The 14115-nt window shown below is 45.9% G+C and overlaps 1 protein-coding gene across 2 annotated transcripts in view; it reads right to left on the bottom strand.

Moving 5' to 3' along the window:
• Positions 1-898: 898 nt before the first annotated feature.
• Positions 899-14115, bottom strand: part of rtkn2 (rhotekin 2) — a 47635-nt gene continuing 34418 nt past the window's right edge. For both annotated transcript variants that reach the window (XM_070876849.1, XM_070876850.1), the window contains 3 exons: positions 10384-10549; positions 7579-7686; positions 899-2737 (listed from right to left, as the gene is read on the bottom strand). In XM_070876849.1, the coding sequence (XP_070732950.1) occupies positions 2211-2737; positions 7579-7686; positions 10384-10549 (801 nt within the window). In that variant the 3' untranslated portion in view covers positions 899-2210. The remainder of the gene's footprint in view (positions 2738-7578; positions 7687-10383; positions 10550-14115) is intronic.

The following is a 14115-nucleotide window of genomic DNA, read 5'->3' as shown; positions in this document are numbered from 1 at the left end:
CCTACATTACAACAGTGACTACACTTCAAAAGATACTTCATTGGCTGTAAAGCACTTTGAGACATCCGGTGGTCGTGAAAGGCGCTATATAAATATAAGTCATTCATTCATTCATTTCAGCCCATCGTGTCTGTGCCGGCTGACAAAGATCTATCCAGCCTAATCCCACTTTCCAGCTCTTGGACCATAGCCTTGTAGGTTACGGCACTTCAAGTGCATATCCAAGTACTTTTTAAATGTGGTGAGGATTTGAGCCTCTACCACTCTTTCAGGCAGTGGAAAAAATTCCCCTCATATCCCCTCTAAACCTCCTATAAAAAGAGCATACCACTACAACTTCCAGCGCGAGCCGTTCCAAGTTGTGGATGATTTTGAGGTGGGCGACTGGGTGACAATCAAAACCCAGGTCGCTGTTTGGAGTGTGGGCAGGAACATTGGTGGGACCCAGGTGCAGTGAAGGAGCGGGAAGGTCGGTGCGGATGAGCGGCAAGAGATCGTGGCAGAGGTGCAGCGAATGTTTTGTGGCGGAGGAGCGGTGAGAGATCATGGCGGAGATGCGGCGAATGTTTGTGGCAGAGGAGCGACAAGAGATCGTGGTAGCGGTGCGAATGTTTGTGGCGGAGGTGCGGCAAATGAGTGTAAGGGGGCTAGAAGAGCCGAGGGCCCAGGGGCAGCACGGGCCAGCCCACACTGTGATGTGTGTGTGTGCACGTGTGCACTAGGTCTGTGCAGCAGAGCAGGTCTCCAGTCGTCCTGCTTAACCCTTGCCACTGGATAAAGGCCGAGCTCGGTCAAGCCTGTGGTGGCTGGTGTGCAACTGCCACATGTTAAAAAAAATCCTCGCACAGGCATCTTCCACCCCCTCAATTGGAGTTCAGGACTGGAATATCGGTCCTTCATTGAAACATTTGTGAACTCATCCCTTTTGGTGTGGAAGTAAGTCATCCTCGTTTGAGGGACCACCTATGATGATGATGATGATGATGATACAAACGGGTGTAGCTGTCAGACATGGCTCAAGGAGTAGCGCTCTCGTTGTGAGTCAGAAGGTCGTGGGTTCAAGTCCCACTCCAGAGACTTGAGCATAAAAATCCAGGCCGACACTCCCAGTGCAGTGCAGAGGGAGCGTTGCACTGTTGGAGGTGCCGTCTTTCGGATGAGACGTTAAACCAATGTTAAACATTAAACGTCTGCTCTCTCAGATGGATGTAGAAGACCCCGTGGCACTATTTCGAAGAAGAGTGGGGGAGTTCTCCCCAGTGTCCTGGCAAATATTTATCCCTCAATCAGCATCACTAATAACAGATTATCTGGTCATCATCACATTGCTGTTTGTGGGAGCATGCTGTGTGCGAATTGGCTGTTGCATTTTCCCACATTACAACAGTGACTGCACTTAGTATTTCATTGACTGTAAAGCACTTTGGGACATCCGGAGGACAGGAAAGGCATTGTAGCAATTCAAGTCTTTCTTTCAAAAGAGTTGGGTTAGGGCACATTGGAAATAGAAGAAAGAATTGGGAGGGATCGAGGAGAAGTAATTTTGTAAAATATTCATTTAAACTTCTTTTAGTTGTAGATTAATAATCATAATACAACTGCTCCTGCCTTCTGAGTTGCTTTATTACTTTAATAACTGTGCCCTGAACTTAAAAATAAACACAACAGACTCAAGAAATCTGGGATCACAGGAGCTGCCGGTACTTTCAGAAAATTAAATCGAGACAAAATACAATTTCCTCTATTGCTACACTAACGACTAACGTCCTTCAGTCAACATAGAAATATTAAGAAAACAAATCAACTATTTGAATTTGTTCTCCTTCGCACTATTCGGAATCCAGTTTAACGCTATTTTTACTGCACTATTTTCACTGCGACAAACGTTTTGCTCATTTCAAAAGTTAGGATGAGAAAATAAAGGTGGACAAAAATTCCCTGGTGGAATTATTTTACTGGGTAAAAGTTGCTGAGAGTTTTGCTAAAATTGCTGGGACAGATTTTGAAAGTATAGTACCCATAATTCTGTGGCAAAAATATTCACAAAATCAATCAATAATTCAGGCTGAGGACTGGTCCTTGAAGGGGCACATTAAGCCCAAACCGTTATGTTTACCCAAGAAATCCAAAAGAAACACTTTTTAAAACTACAAAAGAAGAACTACAGGTATCTGCATTTGCCACAGTTTCCATCTGTTAGGTGTTCATCTCTAAATGTCCGACACTTGAGACGGAATCCAGGTTCTGGGGTCAAGCTTGGCCCTGATGGATATATTCTGACGAGGAGCGGGTACAGGACTGGCGGCTGCCTGAGCCGGTTCTTGCCCCGGGCCCTGGCTAGCCAGCCGGTGCTCTGGAGAAGGCAGTGCTGGTGCACGGTCCAGTGCGGAGGGCAGTTCAGACCCTCTGCCGGAGGAAGGCGAGGCTCTCCGGGAGTTCTCATTCTGGACCCTGTCCGGGCGGGGTTCCCCTGGCTGGTATGGCCGCTTCCCCGCCGGCGGAGCAGGAGCCGGCCTCTTCTTGGCTCTCCCCGGCGACGCTGGGGCTGGCACACTCGTCCCATCCGGTGTCAGTACGTTCTTCTGGATGACTATGTTGTGGGCACCGTCAAACAGAGCTGCCCAGTGATGGCGGTCGGACTCCTTCTGCTGACCCAGTAGGAACTCTCCATCCGTCTCCTGGATTCTACTACGGATAATGTTCATCAGACTCTCGTCCTTCAGCGGAGATTCGATGTCTGTAAAATATGAAGCGCAGCTGATTATGGTGCCGTTTACCAGTGGTGGGATGAAGTCCCAATTCACTTGTGGCTCAGTGCCAACAGTTCTCCCCTTGCCCCCCCCAAAATAATTCTTTGCACTGTAGACCTGTTAAAGAAAAGGTTGGGATGAGGTGGGGGGGAGGGGAACGGGCACAGAGAGGAAGTGGTGGACAGAGTAGGGGGAGATTGAAAGAGGGGAAGAGAGAGGGAATGAAAGAGGGAGGGAGTGGGGTGAAGAGAAACGGGGGAAATTTTTTTTATTTTTCTACTCTTATCCACAAGCAGCTTTAGGTCTGGTCAGCTAGTTCATTTTAATTTTTATATCTGTTCATATTCTGCAGATGTCACCATTTTAAGCCTCTCTAAGATCTTAAAGGGCCAATATTGCATAGCGCCCCGTTTGGGGGCGGTAAGCTTGTGAGGCCGGACATTCTGCACAAGTCCCGCCCCGGAAGCAAAATTGTGCTCCCCCCCCCCCCCCCCCCCGAGAGGAAGTGGAGCACAAGGTCGGGCACTTCCTGTCGGGGCCGGATTGGGGGGGCGCGATCAGGCAAATGTTGGAGCGCTATGATATGTAGCACTGACTCAATTCCAGGGCTCTCCCCTTCGGTTAAAGGGAAGGTCACGCTGCGAGCTCTGCAGGGTTTTCAGGGGCCGACACTGGGCCACCGGAAATGCAGGGTGCCATGGCTGCGGCCCGACATTGAAACGGAGAGCCAGGCTGCACGGACCCAGCAAAAATCAACACAGAGGTCGGACCAGCAAAATAGCGCTGCGCACCTCCCCTTTAAATGTCGCCCCGCGAGCGGAGTGCAGCCCGCTTCGTGCCCCACGAACTGGCGCTGACATCACCCGCGGCAGCCTCACGGGACGCTGCTCAAGTTCTGCTGTGGGACGAAAACGGGGCGCTGCGCACGGCGATGACATCACCACCAGAGGCGCAGCGGCCTGGTTTCGCATCTCCGCTAACTTCCGTGCAATTTCTCGGGAGCCGGTAGCGCCTCCCCCCCCCCTCGATGTGAAATGGTTCGTGCCTCGTTAGCAACCCCCCCTAGAGGCATTAACGGCAGTCAAAAACCATGCGAATTTCTCCCCCAAAGAGTTTCATGATCGGATTTCCAGAACTATTGAGAAATTAGCAAGTATGGCAGAAATGGCATGAACTGTGTGAAATAACTTTCAATAAGTATTCGAGTATGTGGTCACAACAAGTTGTGAAAGTATGCTTTTGACGTTTCATTTCCTCTTGGTTCAACAGCTTTACCTGAATCACTGAGTGTGCACACTTTGTGACTCACCAGCAATGCTGGGAATTGTGATTAGCTGCTGCACAACATTAAATATCCCATGGTGGGAATCAGACCATATATGGTAACAGCTGCAGGAAGATGTGGATTATTCACTGTGCCCAGTGATTTCAGTGTATTGTTTTTCCTCAAAGCCTTCCAAATGACTGTATAAACCATTAAAGTGCTCACAATGGCCTTTTAGATAGGCACCGTATGTGAGAAATATCATTACAAGTATGTTTTATTAATAATGTAAATTGTAATTTCAAAAATGATTGCAAACATTAACTGCCCTTCACGACATCTGGACCTGCTAAGAGCATGTGGCATTAACCAATGGCATACAGCACCACCCAGTGTGGAGTGTGTAAATAACAGCCCTGGCTGCTGCAGTACTTTTACAAACAAATACCACTTCATAGAAACATAGAAAGTTACAGCCATTTCGGCCCATCGTGTCCACGCTGGCCAACAAAGAGCCGCACGGCCCTCTGGCAATAGCCCTGAAGGTTACATATAAACCGATGAACAATGAACAATGGCGGACAGGTAAAGAGCACCCAGCCCAACCAGTTCGCCCCACACAACTGCGACACCCCTTATACTGAAACATTCGACACGACACCCCTTACACTGAAACATTCTACACTCCACCTCAACCGGAGCCATGTGATCTCCTGGGAGAGGCAAAAACCAGATAAAAATCCAGGCCAATTTGGGGAAAATAAATCTGGGAAAATTCCTCTCCGACCTATCCAGGCGATCGAAACTAGTCCAGGAGATCACCCTGGCCGTATTCTATTCCCTGCAGTACTTACCATTATATTTGCGCCGTCCAACAAAAGGTCATCCAGTCTAATCCCAATTACCAGCTCTAGGTCCGTAACCCTGCAGGTTACTGCACTTTAAGTGCCCATCCAATCATCTCTTAAATGTGGTGAGGGTTTCTGCATCCACCACTCTTCCAGATAGTGAGTTCCAGATCCCCACAACCCTCTGCATAAAGAAGCCCACCCTCAAATCCCCTCTAAACCTTCCACCAACCACCTTAAAACTATGCCCCCTCGTAATAGACCTCTCCACCAATTTAAATAGGCCTTTACTATCCACTATGTCCAGGCCGCTCAATATTTTGTACACCTCAATGAGGTCTCCTCTCAACCTCCTCTGTTCCAATGAGAACAAACCCAGCCTATCCAATCTGTCCTCATAACTAAGATTCTCCATTCCAGGCAGCATTCTAGTAAATCTCCTCTGCACCCTCTCAAGTGCAATCATGTTCTTCCTATAATACGGCGACCAGAACTGCAGGCAGTACTCCAGCCGTGGCCTAACCAAAGTATTATACAATTTAAGCATAACCTCCCTGCCCTAATATTCTATGCCTCAGCCAATAAAGGCAAGCATTCTGTTTGCCTTCTTAACCACTTTATCCACCTGGCCTGCTACTTTCAGGGATCTGTGGACAAGCACTCCAAGGTCCCTTTGTTCATCTACACTATTAAGTGGCCTACCGCTTAATGTGTATATCCTTTCCTTATTAGCCCTCCCAAAGTGCATCACCTCACACTTCTCTGAATTAAATTCCATTTGCCACTGCTCTGCTCACCTGACCAGTAGATTGATATCCTCCTGCAGCCCATTACTTTCCTCTTCATTATCAACCACACAGCCAATTTTAGTGTCATCTGCAAACTTCTTAATCATACTCCCTATATTCAAATCAAAATCGTTGATATATACCATAAAAAGCAAGGGACCCAGTACTGAGCCCTGCGGGACCCCACTGGAAACATCCTTCCAGTCACAAAAACATCAATAATCATTACCCTTTGCTTCCTACCTCCAAGCCAATTTTGGATCCAACTTGCCACTTGGCCCTGGATCCCATGGGCTTTAACCTTCGTGATCAGTCTACCATGTGGGACCTCATCAAAAGCTTTGCTAAAGTCCATATATACTCTATCGTACGCACTACCCTCATCGACACTCTTGGTTACCTCCTCAAAAAACTCAAATCAGGTTAGTCAAACATGATCTTCCCTTAACTTCCTACTTGAATACGGAAAGTCCGATTATTGGCGGGGCTGACTTTGATTAAGGGAAGAGTATGCAAAAATCTGCTGGACTGTAAGCATATTTAGGAACATAAGATTTAGTCATATAGCGAAATCTATATAAAAGCATCCACAAATAGATCAGTCAGAATGTCAATTGTCACCATTATCTCATCCAGAGTCGGAAGCGCACAGTGTACAAGACAGAAGTCAATGTAATTGAGGACTGATGTAGAGAATAGAATCTAGGTTCCTTCAGAGGCCTTTATATAGACACATTGGGCACAGAGCTGTCTGAAGCACCACCCGATCTCCCACAGTGTGTTATAATCAAATATGTGCTCCAATTCTGGCCTCTTGCGCATCCTGGATTTTCATCACTCCACCATTGCCTAGGGCCCAAGTACTGGAATTTCAGCCCTAAACCTGTCTGCCTCTCTCTCCTCTGTTAAGGCACTCCTTAAAACCTATCTCTTTGACCAAGCTTTAGGTCACCTGTCCTAATACCATACTGTACAGCACCCAAATTCCACATAGCTTGTTATTTTTTTATGCCTTTCTCTAAAAGTAAGGAAATTGTTGTAAATTGTTGTAAATATTCTGGCCGTGAATAACTCGATTCAGTTACATAAGTTGCTGGTGTTTTAACCCTCCACACACGGTGTCACTGCAAGAGAAGGAGAGACTTCCTATGTAACAAAACCAGAAACCCCTTTAAGAAGAACGGGTTTGCAATTCCACCCCAGTTAAAATCCCCACCCTGTCCCACCGACCCTGCAAGTCACCTGACAATTTGTAGTTGTGCTCTTAAATTAAAAACCTCTGCCAATTAATCAGAAGCAGGCAGGATCAGGGAAGAGAGAATCGGTGATCAGATCCCTGAATAGCACAGAAATCAATAAAAGCAGCTGCCCCATTTCTCGTTTTAGTCATTTGTCGAAATCCCAGTACAAATGAGACATAAGCAACCTGTAGAAATATGAAGTGTGTTAGACCGGAGTTTTACGGGGGGGAAAAAAAGGGAGAACTGTGGCAAATATCATTTTTGTGCTTGGCTTGGAGCTGGGGAATGAAGAACATAATCTAAAAGAATACTGCGGACAAATAAGGAGTTAAAGAACAATGTAGCATACAAAGTTACAATGAAGTACAATTTGCATTTGACAGACAGGCAATAAAATGAAACACAAAACAGTTGTACACAGAAAATATTAATAAAACTGTGAGCAATGTACAAATCCATGAAATGTATTCAAAACGCTGACATTTCCCAGCAGTTTCCAGTCATAGATTTTAGTAACCTGACCCATATTAAAATTCACTTCACCAGATGCCATCATTGCTGGTTAAATCATGCAGCTCCAAATTATGCGTGGAGTAGCATTTTTGTTTTATATAGGGGAACTATTTGAATTCCAAACAATGATTCTTTTATAACAAGGCCCCATTTAGAAAGGCCAGGACCACTTACTCATATCGTGGTAGACTGAAGTTGCTTGTTTTGTGAGGAATAAAGGTGGTTTCCGTGGTGACATAATCTCAATTTTCATAAGCTCTTTGCAACAATGCTTCCACTGGCCTGAAAGTTAAAACACAGCCATTACTGGAATTTAAAGAAAAAAAAAGAAAAGGGAATTAAAACAGACCTCTCTTTTAATGGGAATCTGGGAAAGTTGCAGTATCATAGCATTTACAGAGCAAGGAATTACTTTCAGCGAACAGAAACCGGAACTTAAAGAATTTAAAGAGGTTTTTTTTAGAATGACCTGCCCGTAGAAAGCTGTAAATTGAATTACATTGTTACAGGTTTTTGGTGCAATGAAAATAAAGATAAAATTGCTCAGGAAGTTAGTTCTGCTCCCTAATTTGTTGGTTTAATGAGTAAAAGCAGAATTATAGCAATTACAGCACAAAAGGTGGTCATTCTGCCCATCGTGCCTGTGCTACTGCATACCCTTCAACTGCAGCTATCTAGGAATATAGGAGCAGGAGTAGGCCATTCAGCCCCTCGAGCCTGCTCCGCCATTCAATTAGATCATGGATGATCTGTACCTCGACTACATTTCTCCATATCCCTGGATACCCTTATAAACAAAAATCTATCCACCTCAATCATAAAAGTTCTAATCTTATTTCCCGGTCTTTTCCACACATCTTTTCTATATTCTTACCAGTCGATCTCCCGTGGCATTGCTCACAAGGTATTAGGATAGCATTGCAGCTAATATTGGGGCTATAACGCCACCTAATGGTTGTGGCATGCAACTATGCCGTCACCAACATCTGTTGACATAGCAAATTGCCGTTAAAACTCATCACTTTGGCATTTTGAACGTTGAACGTCGACATAAAAGGCTGGATCAAAAATCCTGAAAGGAAAGCCACGCATACACAAGATTTTAAATACAATACTAGTCAATCTCTTGTGGAAAAAGGGGATAATTCAGTCTTCAGATGAGGTGGAGATAATTGGACTCGGATACTCAGATGCTATTCAGTCCCCATTCATCCATCTGTCCTTATTTTTATATTTCCGTTATAAAATTCCTGGGGCAATGGTGTAAATCGGGAAAACGCAACAGAAAGGAAGATTGGGTATAATGGCAGCTGACTCGCTATCACCTGTTCATCACCATCGCCAAGGTCAAAATTAACCCTTTGGGAACCACAGGTCTAAAGTCACCTATTCCCCCCAAGCAGCCTACACTTACCTTGTCATGTCTCAAATGATTCATATCCCAAAATATTATATTCTGAAATACAAAGCCACCGAATTTTCATATGAATGAACCACAACTATATGCTTTCACTGTCTCCTGCAGGAGGCTGTTCCTTAGATTGACCATCCGCTTCAAGCGCAGGCCGTGTTAGACAAGAACCTGGGACTGGACACTGAAGAGCAACATCTTAATGCTGATGATCAGACCATCGAGCTTGATCCCCTCAGCTGACACAAGAGATACAAGATGGCTGACACGAATCTTGCCGATTTGAAAAAAAAACGACGTCAATCAGAAGTAAAAATGAGCGGCACTCAAATTCCAATAATATATGACTCAGCGATTAGCTCACTGAGACCACTGTAGCCTTAGAAACATAGAAAATAGGTGCAGGAGTAGGCCATTCGGCCCTTCGAGCCTGCACCACCATTCAATATGATCATGGCTGATCATGCAACTTCAGTACCCCATTCCTGTTTTCTCCATACCCCTTGATCCCTTTAGCCGCAAGGGCCACATCTAACTCTCTTTTGAATATATCTAATGAACTGGCCTCAACAACTTTCTGTGGTAGAGAATTCCACAGGTTCACAATTTTCTGAGTGAAGAAGTTTCTCCTCATCTCGGTCCTAAATGGCTTACCCCTTATCCTTAGAATGTGACCCCTGGTTCTGGACTTCCCCAACATTGGGAACATTCTTCCTGCATCTAACCTGTCCAATCCCGTCAGAATTTTATATGTTTCTATGAGACCCCCACTCATTCTTCTAAATTCCAGTGAATATAAGCCGAGTCGATCCAGTCTTTTTTCATACGTCAGTCCTGCCATCCCGGGAATTAGTCTGGTGAACCTTTGCTGCACTCCCTCAATAGCAAGAATGTCCTTCCTCAGATTAGGAGACCAAAACTGTACACAGTATTCAAGGTGTGGCCTCACCAAGGCCCTGTACAACTGCAGTAAGACCTCCCTGCTCCTATACTCAATTCCTCTCGCTATGAAGGCCAACATGCAATTTGCCTTCTTCACCGCCTGCTGTACCTGCATACCAACTTTCAATGACTGATGTACCATGACTCCCAGGTCTCGCTGCACCTCCCGTTTTCCTAATCTGTCACCATTCAGATAATATTCTGCCTTCCTGTTTTTGCCACCAAAGTGGATAACCTCACATTTATCCACATTATACTGCATCTGCCATGCATTTGCCTACTCACCTAACCTGTCCAAGTCACCCTGCAGCCTCTTAGCATCCTCCTCACAGCTCACACTGCCACCCAGCTTAGTGTCATCTGCAAACTTGGGAGATATTGCATTCAATTCCTTCATCTAAATCATTAATGTACATTGTAAATAGTTGGGGTCCCAGCACTGAGCCCTGCGGTCCCCCACTAGTCATTGCCAGCCATTCTGAAAAGGCCCCGTTTATACCAATGAGAGAAGTGCATCGTTGGCGATTAGAGGGCAAGGCAGCATTTGGATTTTGGTTATGGGTTAGTTACACGCTGTGGAACCGCCGGCAATCAGCAGCTCTTGGCACCGCTCTCTGCCAACTCACTCATATCACCAAAGTGCTGCCAGAAAGTCTCCATCCACTGCTGTAGATCATCCTTGCAGTCCGCGGCAAACACCCTGCTCGTCGTCTCACCGCTGTAGGGGTTGATGATGGAGAAGCTGTGCGTCCTCCTCTTCGCATCTTTCTCCACAGCGCGGATTCGCGTTTCCTGCGCGATTCAATTACAAAAAGATCAGGTGCCAATTTTTTTTTTGCTACCCATTATGGTTGAGTAGATCAACCTGCATCTATAGAGCACCTTTACGAACACAAGAATTAGGAGCAGGAGTAGGCCACACGGCCCCTCGGAGCCTGCTCCGCCATTCAATAAGATCATGGCTGATCTCCGACCTCAACTCCACTTTCCTGCCCGCTCCCCATAACCCTTGATTCACAGGCGCGTTATCAGACAAAATTTAACACACAGATAAGGAAGGCAATATTAGGACAGGTGACCAAAAACTTGGTCGAGATGTAGGTTTTAAGGAGTGTATTAAGGGAGGAGAGAGAGGCAGAGAGGTTTAGGGAGGCCCACCATGCAAACCAATGTTTACCCTGATTCCACAGCTCCTTCCAGTGTTCAGTGATTTCCAGAAATCAACGCTTTCAACATGCCAACCCAAAAAAAGTGACGAATGCAAAGCTTCAATAAGAGGACTTAACTTTCACAGGTTACTCTCACACCAAAATGCTCAGTTACTTGTCATTGCCCAGTGAGAGGATGGCCAACTCTTCCATCATTCTTTCCAGTTATTAAACACACCCTGCTCTATATACATAACCATATGGTGCTTACGTGGCCTTCATATCAGGAAGCTGAGGAACTGAAGTATGGTGGAGAGGCGCTGTTGGCGCGAATACATGACCTCATCCCTTTTACCTGGAGGGAGCAGAGCATGCTGGGAGATCTCAGCGATGCAGTGATCGTGACCATCTTTAAAAAAGGAGGACAAGTCCGAATGTGGCAACTACAGAGGAATCTCCCTGCTATCAGCCACTGGGAAAGTCGTCGCTAGAGTCCTCCTCAACCGTCTTCTCCCTGTGGCCTAGGAGCTCCTCCCGGAGTCGCAGTGCGGATTTCGTCCCCTACGGGCCACAACGGACATGATCTTTGCAGCACGACAGCTGCAGGAAAAATGCAGGGAACATTAGTGGGGTGCCGTAGGGATCAGTGCTGGAACCCCAACTATTTACAATCTATATTAAGGACTTGGAAAAAGGGACTGAGTGTAACATAGTCAAGTTTGCTGACGATACAAAGATGGGTGGGAAAGCAATGTGAGGAGGACACAAAAAAATCTGCAAAAGTACATAGACAGGCTAAGTGAGTGGGCAAAAATTTGGCAGATGGAGTATAATGTCGGAAAGTGTGAGGTCATGCACTTTGGCAGAAAAAAATCAAAGAGCAAGTTGTTATTTAAATGGAGAAAGATTGCAAAGTGCCGCAGTACAGCGGGACCTGGGGGTACCTGTGCATGAAACACAAAAGCTTAGTATGCAGGTACAGCAAGTGATCAGGAAGGCCAATGGTATCTTGGTCTTTATTGCAAAGGGGATGGAATAAAAGCAGGGAAGTCTTGCTACAGTTATATAAGATATTGGTGAGGCCACACCTAGAATACTGCGTGCAGTTTTGGTTTCCATATTTACGAAAGGATATACTTGCTTTGGAGGCAGTTCAGAGAAGGTTCACTAGGTTGATTCCGGGGATGAAGGGGTTGACTTATGAGGAAAGGTTGAGTTGGTTGGGTCTCTACTCACTGGAATTCAGAAGAATGAGAGGTGATCTTATCGAATCGTATAAGATTATGAGGGGGCTTGACAAGGTGGATGCAGAGAGGATGTTTCCACTGATGGGGGAGACTAGAACTAGAGGGCACGATCTTAGAATAAGAGGCCATCCATTTAAAACAGAGATGAGGAGAAATTTCTTCTCTCAGGAGGGTTGTAATTCTGTGGAATTCGCTGCCTTAGAGAGCTGTGGAAGCTGGGACATTGAATAAATTTAAGACCGAAATAGACAGTTTCTTAAACGATAAGGGAAGAAGGGGTTATGGGGAGTGGGCAGGGAAGTGGAGCTGAGTACATGATCAGATCAGCCATGATCTTATTGAATGGCGAAGCGGCAAACCAGTCCCACCCACCCCTTCCCTCAATGTCTCATCATCATAGGCAGTCCTTCTGAATCGAGGAAGACTTGCTTCCACTCTTAACATGAGTTCTTAGGTGGCTGTACAGTCCAGTACGAGAACCACAGTCTCTGTCACAGGTGGGACAGATAGTCGCTGAGAGAAGGGGTGGTTGGGACTGGTTTGCTGCACGCTCCTTCCGCTGCCTGCGCTTGATTTCTGCATGCTCTCGGCGACGAGACTCGAGGAGCTCAGCGCCCTCCCGGATGCACTTCCTCCACTTAGGGCGGACTTTGGCCAGGGACTCCCAGGTGTCAGTGGGGATGTTGCACTTCATCAGGGATGCTTTTGAAGGTGTCCTTGTAACGTTTCCGCTGCCCATCTTTGGCTCGTTTGCCGTGAAGGAGTCAACGACTATCTGCCCCACCTGTGACAGGGACTGTGGGTCTCGTATTGGACTGTACAGCCACCTAAGAACTCATGTTAAGAGTGGAAGCAAGTCTTCTTCGATTCCAAGGGACTACTTATGGATGATGACCAGGAAGCTGCCAATTACATTTACTGCTCTGTGCTGTTAGCTGATGTTAAGGGGGCAGGGGAGGGGGGGGGAAGGGCTATAATTGGCCTCTATGTTCTAGGAAAGGTCTTCCTATTCCCCATTATTATCGAGTGACCCTATGATGGAGTGTGTGTTTAAATGCGTGTGCGTGGATCTTGGACGACCAACTAGGTTTGCACATTAGAACATGCCCACTTGAGGAAGAGGGAAGGCATCCAGTGTTAATTTCCAATAAATACATGACATCATGAGTTTCTAAAAGTTGGGGCGAGGGTGGGTGAGACTTTCATGGCAGTAGAAAAAAAACTCTACCAAGTGAACCCAGATACCCAGTGATCTCCTAGACATATTTATAGATGCCAACAGGAGCTACATTAACAAGGAAGAAAAACTCGAGCGAGATTACCAATAGGAGTTTCATACTCGGGTCCCACAACTGTAAGGAACTAGGGTAAGATTACCTTAAAGTTAACTTTTTACTGACAGCAGAATGAGGAAGACTTGGAGCCCGTCAGTCCGAGTCAAGTCCCAGAGTGCTAATAAACCCAATGCATCACTCAATCTTTAGACGGTCCCCATTCAGCAAGTACTAGACCCCACGACACTTCAGAGTGTAGCTGGTGTCTTGGCCAACATTCCTCCCTGAAGTACCGCCAAAAACTAATGGACTGTTCATTTATCTCATTCGCTGTCTGCGGGAGCTTGCTGTGTGCAGACTGTGTTCTGCTGTGTCTGCCTATATGCTCGGGGCACTTAATAAAAGGTGCTATATAAATGCAAGTACATTTAAAAAAAAATCTATTTAAATCAATGTTGGACAAATTCCCTTGCTCTAATCAATTTGTGTAGACGCTCCCCTGTACGTTAACAAATTATTGCTTTGATTTTACAAACTGCATGAATAAACACCACTTATCTGATTCCGAACAGCTCAGGGTGGTTTGTTATATGTGGGACAATAGCTCTCCCTCTTTCCCTCCCCCCCCCAGCACAACCGAATATCACAAAATGTAACAAGAGGCTTCCTCGCAAGCAATGAGTCAATAC

Source organism: Pristiophorus japonicus, chromosome 3, assembly GCF_044704955.1.
Source record: "Pristiophorus japonicus isolate sPriJap1 chromosome 3, sPriJap1.hap1, whole genome shotgun sequence".
NCBI lineage: Eukaryota > Metazoa > Chordata > Chondrichthyes > Pristiophoridae > Pristiophorus > Pristiophorus japonicus.
This window is presented reverse-complemented; position numbering and strand designations above follow the sequence as displayed.